The sequence below is a fragment of the Pithys albifrons genome, chromosome 12 (assembly GCF_047495875.1).
Source record: "Pithys albifrons albifrons isolate INPA30051 chromosome 12, PitAlb_v1, whole genome shotgun sequence".
Lineage (NCBI taxonomy): Eukaryota > Metazoa > Chordata > Aves > Passeriformes > Thamnophilidae > Pithys > Pithys albifrons.
The window spans coordinates 3,770,190-3,782,617 of NC_092469.1; the positions used below are offsets into that span (position 1 = coordinate 3,770,190).

At 44.4% G+C, this 12,428-nt stretch overlaps 1 protein-coding gene across 1 annotated transcript in view; it reads left to right on the forward strand.

Moving 5' to 3' along the window:
- Positions 1 to 3,961, forward strand: part of SLC7A10 (solute carrier family 7 member 10) — a 42,466-nt gene extending 38,505 nt beyond the window's left edge. The window contains exons 9-11 of the mRNA XM_071567270.1: positions 2,079 to 2,228; positions 2,564 to 2,741; positions 3,674 to 3,961. Coding sequence (XP_071423371.1) covers positions 2,079 to 2,228; positions 2,564 to 2,741; positions 3,674 to 3,801 — 456 coding nt within the window. The 3' untranslated portion in view covers positions 3,802 to 3,961. The remainder of the gene's footprint in view (positions 1 to 2,078; positions 2,229 to 2,563; positions 2,742 to 3,673) is intronic.
- The last annotated feature ends 8,467 nt before the right edge of the window (positions 3,962 to 12,428 follow it).

The window sequence follows — 12,428 nt, forward strand, 5'->3', positions numbered from 1 at the left end:
TGTGGGAAGAAGATTTCTCTCACTTTATAGATAGTGTTAATTCCACAATACTAATGACTTACAGAAGTTATTACTTGAAACAAAGATCTCCTTATTCTTTTACCAATAGTGAAACTAGAACATGTGGTGGGTTTTATATTATGGGCATGAAAGATGGTACAAAATTTCTCCAAATAAGCCTCCTGTACATTCCCCTTCTATGCCAAAATATGCATCTTGCTGAGGCTTTACAGGCTTTCCAGGTCTTAATGCCCCATCACAAACAGCTTGGATGTTGGGGGTTTGGGGTACACAGCATATCCAATCAGCATTTGCCATGACAGCAAACAGGGCCAGACTTTAGGCAGACCTAGGAAATACATTAGGTTACTTCTATCTTCCAAGGAAACACACCTAGCTCTCTGCATGGAGAAAGGGTTCTCTGTACATGGAAAAAGGATGTTTTAACATCACCAGTGAGACATTCATTTTTACCCATTTACTGTTTTACTTCCAAAAGTCAAGGGGCCAAGCTAGATGTAAAATAAACAGACTGGAGTTGTTTTTGCAAGGTGGTGAGGAATGTCTGATCCCTCACTGGCCAGGTGGCAGTGTCCAGGTGACTGGGAGGGCACCACAACCCTCTGCAGCCATGAGCCAGTGGGGATGACACCCATGTCATGAGCAGATCCGACACATCAGTGTCCCCTATGCACAGAACCCCCATCACCCCTTCCTGGGTGTATGTCCCCAGTGTCCCAAAACTCCCTTGTCACCACTTCCCAGGTGTGTCCCCTCAGTGTCACCAAATCCCCCATTACCCATGTGCCCAATGTCTCTAAACCCCATCACCACCACTCCCATCACCAGTGTCCCTAACCTACTCTGTCACCACTTCCTTGGTGTGTGTCCCCAGTGTCTCCAAACCCCCTTGTCACGACTTCCCAGGTGTGTGTCCCCACCACTGCAAAACCCTTCAGTGGCAGTCGAGGGTTGTACACATGTATGACACCATGTGCCTGTCAGGGGAGATCAAAGACCATGTTAGATGACACCAATGTGACACTGTGTCCAATTTCAAATCCATTTTGTGGTGAGACTGCTCAAGGTGTTGAAATCCCCCTGCCAAGCCTGCTTTGAACAGGTGAACAAGGAGACCAAAGGGGCATTTGGTTTTGGTGGTGCTTAACTGCTGGTGCTGGTAGTGCAGAAGCCTTCCCTCCTGGGAGGACTGTTTTATTGAAACAGCTAATTAAGAAAAATGGACATAAGCAAAAAGAGAGCCTGGAGTAAACCAGACCAAACTCCTGAGTACACTCTGGAGGGATTTGGGTATTTATTTTCCCTCAGACAGTGTTCACTGGACTGGTTTGTGGGGTAGGTGAGGGCACAGCTCAGCTCAGCCCCTGGGGTACCAAAAGGCAGGGTGGGGGACTTGAGGATCAGCACCCTGACCCCCAGCCCAGCTCTCCTGGCTCTACAGCATTAGGCAGAGAGAGTTCCAAAGAGCAAGTGTAAGTATGGAAATTCCCACCATCCATCTGCCAGTTGCTGAACAGAGTAATGCTCAAAAGATTAATGATAGTGATCAGCAGCAACTTGAGCCATGAGCCATAGGGGAAAGGGCAAACCTCTAATTCCTTATAATACACAGGGCACCTGCAACAACACAGTCCCCTGAAGGGAACATGTTCAGTCTGCAAGAGATCTTTGCATCTTGAATCCTCACCAAAGGATTCAATAGTTTTTAAAACACCTAACAGAAATGGGTGGAGTGAGAGCTCTGCCAATCCTCCCAGACCTGCCTGCCTGGCCGTGGGAAGCAGAGACACCTCTGCCAGCACCCCAGGGTATTTCTGAACAGACCCTCTGGTCTCTGCCTTCAGCACACCCCAAATAAGCCCAAATCCCCATTCAGCCCCACCCCTGGTAGAACGGCTCAGGGATAGCTCGCTCAGCCACAGGAGGCAGCAGATGCCCAGCAGGGGCCATAAACAAAAGGAGTTTTAATGCTTTAATGGGATTTTTGCTTGGTTTTCTTGTTTTTAAGCTACCTTTTCTAGTAATGGCTCAAGAAGACTGTGCTCATCTCTTTGCAGTGTTTGGCCACTCTCATCATCATGCTTGTTGGAGACACATACACACTAATCAACTACGTGTCATTCATTAACTACCTCTGCTATGGAGTGACAATTATAGGCCTGATCGTCTTACGCTGGAGGAAACCCAAAATCTTTAGACCTATCAAGGTGACACTGCTAAAGCTGAATTTCTTAGTTGCAATAGTGATGCAAAGGGTGGGGTGGGGACACCAAACACTCCACTGCACTGTTTTCAATCAGTTTATTTTTTTGAAGTACTGGTAACGTTTTAAGGTGCCAAGCCATGTCCCCAAGTGCCATAAGTGCAAAAGTGGGATACACTTGTGAACTTGTTTGGATGAGTGGAGAGGAAAACAAGGGTAGAGGGAGAGGGGACACATCTAGGGGGTCCCAAAGCCACAGCACTGCCTGCAGCCCACACAACCAGTCAGCCACTGCTGTTGCTCTGCACAGTTGTGCTCTGCTCTGCTCTCTCCTGGTAGGTGAACCTCCTCATCCCCATCACTTACCTGGCGTTTTGGGCATTTCTGCTGATCTTCAGCTTATACTCTGAGCCTGTCGTCTGCGGGGTTGGACTCATTATCATTTTAACTGGAGTGCCAGTGTTCTTCCTTGGAGTCTACTGGAGAAATAAACCAAAGTGTGTAAATAGGCTAATAGGTAAGCCAGCACTTTGTGCCTCGCTGCCCTCTCAGGGCCACTGACTGTGCTTGGGATCTGCCTAAGCTCCAATACACCAGCACTAAGCCTGAGTGAGCTCAGCCATGGGCACACAGGGGCCAGGCAGCACCGGCCTTTGGGCAGCTGCTTTGCTCACTCCTGGGTACATTTGTACCTCCTCTTGTACCCCTGTGCAGTTACCCACCCACTGGGCTTGCTCACAGCAGCCTGTGCCAGGGCAGACAGACACTTTCAGCACATGAAGGCCAAATGAGCTCTCACAAAGGGACTGGGATATGGCTGATAGGTTTGTCTCCCATTGCCCTGCCTTCCTCTGCTGTGCCACCAGCACACACCACACCACACAAGCCCTGTGCAGCATGATGAACCATCTCACACTCAACAGATAAGAAAGCCTTACATTATCCCTCATATAAAATTAAAACTGCACAGAAGTCTTTTATGTTTTGGTTTTGTGTCTGACTCTTAATCACTTGGCTGCAAGGCGAGGACTTTCAAACAAGCTCCCTGCAGCCTCTGCTCTGGCTGGAGGGTTCCCGTGGTGGGCTCTGCTGCCAGCAGCTCCCCAAGGCCAGTGGTCACTGCAGCAGGGCTGACACGGTGCCAGCAGGGCTGGCAGCCAGCCCACCCCACCCCAGCCCTGCCAGCCTGCCCTGGGCAGTGCCAGCAGCTCTGTGAGGGGCTGGGGAAACGCGTCCCTAAATCTGCCCCATCTCACCCTGCCCTTGCTTCCCAGACACTGATCCCGGAGCTGGAGAGAAGGGTTTGGGGTGGTCAGGGGTGCAGTGGGGCTGTGCAGCCTCGCCTGGGAAGGAGAACACTCATTCCCACACTGCATCACCCCAACACCACCCTGCTGTTCAGCAGAGCTCAGGCACCCCCACTAACCACGAGCCCTTTGCTCCTTGCAGAGTCCCTGACATGCTGGGGGCAGAAGTTGTGTTTTGTGGTGTACCCCCAGTGTGGAGGTGCTGAGGAGGACGAGGCTTCCTCGGCCCACTCTTGGCGGCCAGTGAGCGACACAGCAGCAAGGAAATAACAACCACTGAGGCTGGAGTGGCTTCTTGTTTACATGCTGATTTTTGAAAAAAGTTTTTCTGGAAAAAAAAAAAAAAGATGTTTTTAGAGCTCCAGTAGTGAAGCCTATAAAATGAGCTACATCCTTTGTGGCATCTGTAGCTTTTAGTTTTTCCCTAAGAAAAAAAAAAAAGAGAGGAAAAAAAAGAAATAAAATACAAAATAAGTCGCTGGTGGTTTTTTGGTTTTGTTTGTTGTTGTTTTTTTTCTGGCAGCATATTTGCTCAGCTTTGGAAAGCAGCACAGACACAGGTCCGGAATACTGATTTCAGTTGCCATGAGGGTCCACCAGAGACATACAAATTTAGGCATTGCAAAAGTAGGGCAGTTCCCAGCACTAAATCAAAACGGAGACACCCAGAGAAAGCCAGGAGACCTGTTGCAGTTGCTGTCCCGGGGTGGGCTGAACACCCACATAGCACAGGAAGCATCAAAGCTACAATCCAAAGGATCATCCCTTCACATTCCTGCAGGAGCACAGCATCGCTGTCCCCACTCCAAACACCCTCACAACCAGGACAGGGTCACTGTGCTGAGCATCAACCAGCCATGAAGGACCTCAGAGTAAAAGCTGCAACACCAATAGGAGGCTTGACTGTTCAGGTATCATGTGGTGACACAGAAAAACACACACAGAAGTAGTGACACATCTCATGTGTCTCAGTTGTGAAGGTGGAGTGGTTCCTGCACCCCTCCATGGCACGGAGCTCTCTGCACCACCCAGGAACTCTGGCATGAAGCTCAGCATGATCCAGGTGCCAACAGGACACAGGGAGGGGTTTGCAGCAGGGTCAGCAGTGGAACTCAAGGGAAACACAGGAAAGGAGCCTGATGTTCCTCCTGTCTACTGACGTGCCAGGTGGTGCCACGTTGCTGCAGAGACCAATTCCCTGTTTCTGCTGTGCTCAGCCAAGCAACAAGCCTAAACCATTCACACATCAGATGCTCCTTAGAAAGTGTTTTGCATATCTTGTTTGTGGCATACAAGAAAGTTTCGTTCATGCACTTAATTAATATATAGAGATTTGCTGCTGTGGCAATATGGCCACTTTCACACCAGAGAGTCTTTTGAAAATGCAAAATGTGAGAACTGCTCTGAGCTGCTATTCTTTCACAGTTTTTGAAAACAAAACCCATCACGTTCAGTAGCCTTGGTAACAGCCATGTGAATTTCATTTTAAAAAGTATCTTTCTATGCATTACGGGCCCTGGCACAAAAAATAAGGATTCATTATCTCTTAATTTGTCATGTACCACAGACTTTACAAGGATTCAAGAATAGACTCAAAATAAGGAGCGAGTTCAAGGAATGTCTCTTTTCAACACAATTAATTATTCAGAAATATTTTTATTTTAAAATATCTATAATATCTATATTTTAAATATCTCTCCATCTCTCTCTGAACTTTCAGATGGTAGACACTAAAAAGGAACACAACTCATTCTTCTCTTTGTATAAAGCTATTAATCAGAAGGGATTGAAATATATATTTAGCTAGAAAAAAAGGTGTGGTTTTGTGTGTATCTCTGCAGACATGTAAAGAGAGACTCCACATTTTAAGTAGTGGTATGAACATATAGTTTGCTAATGAAAAATCATATATATTCAGCTTGCTGTTTAAAAAGAAATTCACAGCAGACCTGCCCTGTGGTGAAGCAGCACCTGAACCCTTAACTCATGTTGGAGGCTCTCATGGCTGAGCCTCATTTTCCATAGCTCAAAATTCACTTTCCATGGTATAATTTCCAACAGATTAATTTTTTCAATGCCTTTATTTTCTAGTGGGAAAATTAAATGTTTTGCAGTACCAGCAATAATGATTGCTTTCAGAACTGCTAAGTTTCAGTGTGGGTTTATTTTTGTTTGTTTAAACAAATTAAGGTACGGAAATCAGCCAGTATGGAAATGGTGCAGCTCTTGAGGCAGGTCTGTGTGGTAATGAGAAAGGTAACAACAAAAATAACAGTAATAATAATAATAATAATAATAATAATAATAATAATAATGCAACTGCTACCAAGGCTTTGCCTGGTTGTTGGTTAAGGAAATCCAAAGCAAAATTGCCTCATAGTTGTTCACTATTTGACTCAACCTTTCCCTGACTGCACTGCTCTGCTTTAAAACATCAACATTTGGCCTTAAATCAGAAGGCTGAGTTTAAAACAGGATGGTTACTACAGCTCATCTTCCAATTGCCAGTCCCCAAAAGGTGTTCCACGACATTTCACTTTGAGGAACAGCTTCATCTCTGCTTCCAACATCACATACATTAAAAGCTTTGCAAAGTTTAGTGCCTATTGCATAGAATTTCTAATCATAGAAATCAATGTACAGAATTAGAAAGACATATTGATATGCTCAATGAAATTTAGCAGCATGCCCAACACATATAGGAAGGATTTTTCCAAAAGATGAAGCAACAAGCCCCAAAGGAGATGTAATTGGTAGTATTTTAAAGCCCAGTGAACAAAAGAAAAACCTTGAAACAGCTGACAGTACCAACATGCTGAGAATATTGTGATAGTTGTTATGGAAAAGCAAGTTGTTTCCAAAAGAAAGGAGTTTAAATGAAGCTTCAATAGCAATGAAATACTATATAAGCCTATGTATTATGCCAACTATTATATTTATATAGCATATTAGAGGCTGTAATGCAGAAAAATAACCTGCAGAGTAGCATCTGTAAATAGGCCTAAGGAAAAATCAATGAAAGATGGATTGGATTATTCTTATCTGCACTATCACAGCATTTAGAAAAGCAGCAACAAATCATGTCATCACAGGCTTTGCAAGACAGAAAAGATCAAATTCCAGGAGCTGAGTGGGCACCCATGGGAAGCAGAGGTGCTGCTGCTGGCCTGGCCACTCTCAAGTGTTTCTAAAAACTTGATGAAGGAATCAGCTTTTTTCCATTCAGGTTAGTACATAAACCAGAAGGGTTTGATCTCAGCAGGGTCAAGAGAAGAGACTTGTTTCATTCAGAGCTTTCATCCAACTGAAGAAGGACAGACAAGTCACCTTGTGTTTAATAATACATTTGACTCAGAGGCATCTTTACAAAGCATGTATCCAAAAACATGCAGACAAGGTTTCCTGAGACTCAGTCACTTCTGAAAGCACAACCTCTGCTGCAGCCTTTGACCCCAGTGGCCCCAGGGATGGTGCTGTGGTGGGTGGGGAGGCTGGGACAGAGCCACCTGCCACGGCTCTGCCCCGAGCAGCCTAATGCTGGCAGAGCAAAGGAAGCTGAACAAAAGAATTCATCTTTCAGGAAAACCAACAAGTGAACAAACAAACAACCTGCTGCAAACATACTGTCCCATGCTTCATATTCAGAGGATTTTGTCACAGTTATTTCACCGAAACACAGAATATGCTGAGTTGGAAAGGACTCACAAGGATCATCAAATCCAACTCTTAGCCCTGCCCAGGCCCATCCCCAGGAGTCACACCCTGTGCCCCAGAGCATCAACCAAACACTCCTGCAGCTCTGGCAGCCTTGGGACTATGCCCACTGCCCTGGGGAGCCTGGTCAGTGCCCACCACCCTCTGGGGGAAGAATCTTTTGCTGAGATCCAACCTGACCCTGCCCTGGCACAGCTCCAGCCATTCCCTGTGTGCTGTCCCTGCCCTGGCACAGCTCCAGCCATTCCCTGGGTGCTGTCCCTGCCCTGGCACAGCTCCAGCCATTCCCTGGGTGCTGTCCCTGCCCTGGCACAGCTCCAGCCATTCCCTGGGTGCTGTCCCTGGTCCCACAGAGCAGAGACCAGTGCCTGCCCCTCCTCTGCCCCTGCCCAGGAAGTTGTACCTGCACTGAGGTCTCCCCTCAGTCTCCTCTTCTGCAGCTGAACACACCAAGTGCCCTCAGTGCCCTCACACGCTGCCCCTCCAGGCCCTTCCCCATCTCTGTGTCCCTCCTTTGGACATTCTTTCACGCTCTTATTGTGAATTCTTGAAACCTTGAAAACATTTGCTTTCCAGCTCCTTGGTATCAAGGACCAAATGAGGAGTTGTCAGCAGTTATTCAGCTGCTGAGGAGTTCTATGAGAGATATTGAAGTACATGTCGTAAGAGAAAACTCAAAGAAAAGTGAAGGGTAAACGTTGCTTGGAATTTGACTTTTTGTAAAACTTTAGAGGTCAGAGAGTTGTGCCCTGTCTCCACTGCCAGCTCCAGTTGTGAGTACAGGCAAACTAAACTCTTTGTTTTTAAACCTCCACTCCTTGGTCTTTGACAGCTCTCACCAGTGCTCTATCTTCAGTGAGAAACCTCTGCACTTGGATAAATGGAAGAGGAAAATCCAAGAGAAAGGATTAGAAAGTGAACAAAAGATGTTGAGAGGCAAAAACCAAATTTGTTCTCAAATCCTGTCATCAAACATAGTGATAAAAGGGAGGGAGTTCTAGAAGGCATCATAAAGCATGAAACATAAAATGAAGAGGGAATAAAACATAAACCTCCACCACTCAGCTCAGCCTTGGTCACCTCTTACTTCCTGTAGCCAAGAACACAAGAGCCAGACTCTGCAAAGGGGGAAGGGCCCACTGAGCAGTTTGCCAGGCTGACAGACAGACAAGGACAGACAGTACACGAGGTGTGCTGCCTGCCAGGTTTGGGTTCAGACAGCTACTTGTACTGGATTTTAAATCCTAGCACCTACTGGGAGATTAAAAATCAATTTTCTGCCAAGACTAAGACTCTTAAATAAGCAAAAGCAGTTTTTCCTCTCAGAGAAAAGTCTGATTAAGAAGTACTCAATTCCCTCCAAGCTTCTCAAGTTCACCCCTTGGTTTGTTGCAAGACAAATCTACTGCACTGCACAGGCTGTCAACAAACCTGCACACACACAGGTATCATTTATTACTCTATTTCCACTGTATGGATTATTCTCACTTCAACCTCATTCCATCAGGGTATGGTGGTAAGGCTTGAAGCATCAGTGCTTGTGCCACTGTCACTGCAACTGGATGAGCAAAGCACTTTCTGCTAGGGGAGAAGGTATTATCCCTCTGTATCCAGCTGTGTCCTTCCATGCTTTGTGGTCATCCCAGATTCATCTCCAGCCACGAAGTCTACCCAATTCTCTTCAATACAGATAAACATTTCCAAGTCTGTAGAGTAAATCTCTGTCAACACAAAATAACTCAGCCTCCACCTTCCCCTGGAAAAGAGCAGGACAGACTCAGTGGTACCTCCAAAGAGGTGGGGAAGGAGAAGCATCAGCAAAACAACGATTGCCTTCAGGAATAGGAAAGAGAGCCTGCACTTCAGAAATTATTTTTTTGACCACTCTAACAGTTGCACACTTCAGGGCTTCTTGTTAGTTGGGGTACATGCATACATACCTGTTAAAGGCAGCTGCCCACAACAGAGAATTGCTAGTGCTAAGATTTCACATGTATTATTGAAAAAAGTGACATCCTCTCCAACACCTTCAGCTACCAGAAAAAGTAGATGATAACACCCCAAAGGTACAAAACTAAATCAAAACACACCCTCCCCCTCCTTCATATTCATGTCAACACATGGAGGCAGGGGTTGGCACATGAGAGTGAAAGACTGGGGGAGGACAGGTGAGGAAGCCCCGAGCTCTGGTGTTGAGTGACAGTCAGAAACCCACAGGCTCTGGGCACGTGACATTTTATTAAAAATCAGAGATCCAAAGCAGGAGCAAAGTGTGATGATGCCCAGCATCTTACTTGCTCAGCATCTTGCTCAGCCCAAGAAGCAGCAGCAGACATTGGCAAACAGGATGCCATACCTGAACCAGATACCTGTACACGTTATGGTAAGAAGTTGTAACTAATATATATAACACATAAATTAAAAATAAACAAACAAAAAAGCCACAAAGCAGAGAACAGAAATAGAAAACAAGTACATTTAAGGGATGTTACAGAGTCATAGACAAGCTGAAAGTTGCCAGAATTTCTAACAGAAATATTCCCTATGTTTTAATAGCAATAAGAGAAAGCAAAGGGGGTCACTCCCCCCTTTATGCTGCCTATGGCCTTGCATTCTTTTTAAACCAGTAGGTATTTTTCTTTATTCAGAGGGGGTTTTTAGGGAGGATTTTTTTTTGGCTGCTTCCACAGGGGAGTTTTGTGTCTTAAAAAAAAAAAACCAAACAAACCAAACAAACGAACTTAAATACTTTGTTTCCCATCTGTCTACAAAAATCTTTAAAGAGTGCAGAAAAGCATTATTAAAATAACAAAAATCTGAAAAAGTTTACTGGCTAATAGGGTTGTACTTTCACTTTTTTTAACTTTTTATAATTTTAAGAAGTTCTGAATACAAGGAGGCAGTTTACATGAAACAGAACTGAGGTGCCTTCGAGGACAGTTTAACACCTCCAAGAGCTGAAGGAAGGGCTGACACACTAAGGCAAACCTTGTGGTTTATCCAGGTATTGACATTCCAGGGCACTGCAACACCCCCGTCTGTGCTCACAGCAGAGACACAGGAATTTCTTCTGCAAAATTTACAGTAAATTTGTGACCTTCCCTCCAAGGGATGAGCTGGCAGAACAAACTGCCCTGCAGAACACAGGGGTCAGTTCTTCCAAAGAGCACCAGGCCTGTATCTTTCATTGATTCAAGGCTGTACAGTCCAAGCACTTCAAGCATCAAATTTTCATTAACCTAAGACTTCTTTTACATTTCTAAATGTAAAAGCTTTTCAAAGAAATTTCCACTGAGCTACCAAATGGATCAGTACACAAAATATGTATGATACACATAAGAAATTATGTCAAGTTACAAATCTTAAAACACAGTGTTAGCTGTTCAGGGTTGTTCCCAAAACATAGAGGTATTCTGAAATATATATTTCAACTTTATGAGCCTTATGGTGGTGATGGCTTAAGGTATGGCATGATTAACATTGTTTTATTATAGAAATACTTTTCTGTAACAGCATTAAATATACACTTATTTCTAAGGTCATTCATATCTGTACAATAGAAGCCCTGAAATTCAATCTTTCTCCCAACTATAATTTACTACCTTACCTTTAGACCAAAAAAAATAAAATAAAGACACTAAACCCTGTAGCTAGTGATGCAAACAGCCACCTTGGCAGTGCAATGACTACAGAATATGGCCTTGCAAAGGTGGGATGTGCCCACAATGTTTACAAATGCCATGAAAGCAAGATCTCTTTCAAAACTACATCTTCTTTAACAAAAAGAATTCTGATCACAGAAGCACTTGGAAAAAGTGAGCAGTATCTATTTAATGCAACTATGACCCTTACTTATTACACACATTTTGCCACAAGCCCTTCCTGGTATTAATGCCCTTAAGGAATTTGAATCTTCTACCTCTGAAATGCACAGTATGAAACCAATTTGCAACTGAACGGGGAAAAAATCAGTTCTATTTAATTTCTGTTTAATCCTTCCATGTTACATTTCAGTACAGCCAAAGTCCTATTCCTTGTTCTTTTTAAGGCACAGCCCCAAACACAGTCGCAGTAAAAGATCCAGGGCAAAATGCAGCTCATTCAAAGGAAAAAATCTCTGACACTTGGATGTGAACTGAACAGTTCAGCACAGCAGCCTGTTTGCCTTTGCAGCCAGGAGGGACCTGTGGGCAGCAGAGCCAGGCCCACAAATGCCAAAGGCCACCCCAGTTTTACAAGTTCAGTTAAACAACACTTGGCAACTTGAATTTCTACAACAACCAGGCTCCAGAGGATTTGGGTGCTCACAGCAGTGTCAGGCTCCTTGTTAACTCCTACATACCCACGGAGGACTTGAAGCAGAGCTGTTGTTGTCCAGGCACCATCCCAACCACTGCAATAGGAATCACATAGTAGTGTCCTGTTGTTCCACAGTGACCTCTGGTTAAGCAATATCACCCTTCTCCTGGGTAAATAACTTGCTTACTTTTAATTACACTTTAAAAAACCAAAAAGGCACCAGTTTACATTTAAGTGTAGTACAATCCACACAGTGTCAGTTTGAAAATAGAACTGATCTATTTCAGTTCTTAAAAGAAAAAAAAACAAGCAAAATAACATTCTAAAAATAAAAAGTAAGTAAAATCTCAGGTTTACACATCTACATGTTTGCAGCAGATTTACAAACAAACTTGTGAGGCAGATTTTACTTCAAAATAAAACAGGAGTCTGACCCTGACAGTACCACACACTCAGTGCTTCCCACTACAGCTGCCAGGAGCTGTAAAGCCTCAGTGTCCTTCAGGACACACTCAAAGTGGTATCAGCACAAAGTCCCTGACAACACAAGGGAAAAGGGGAAAAAGAGAGTAGAGAAAGAGCAAACAATTCTACAACCCTCAGGACATCACCATGAATAGAATCTGACAACACAAAACAGAAATGTTGCTGCAGCTGGGGTTCAACTGAACACTGCTACACTCTGATTACAAAGCTTCAGCAGGTAAGACACCTGGGTATTCTATACAGAGACTTCAGTTTCAGTGGATGCTTCAAGGTACATATGGCCATCAAAATATTTCTTCTGAATGGAGCAAAGAAAGTGAGCAATTCCCATAAAGTGGAAGCTACAAAGGATTTTTCTTCCTTCTAAGTATTTTTAATTAAAATTACTACATTTTAGT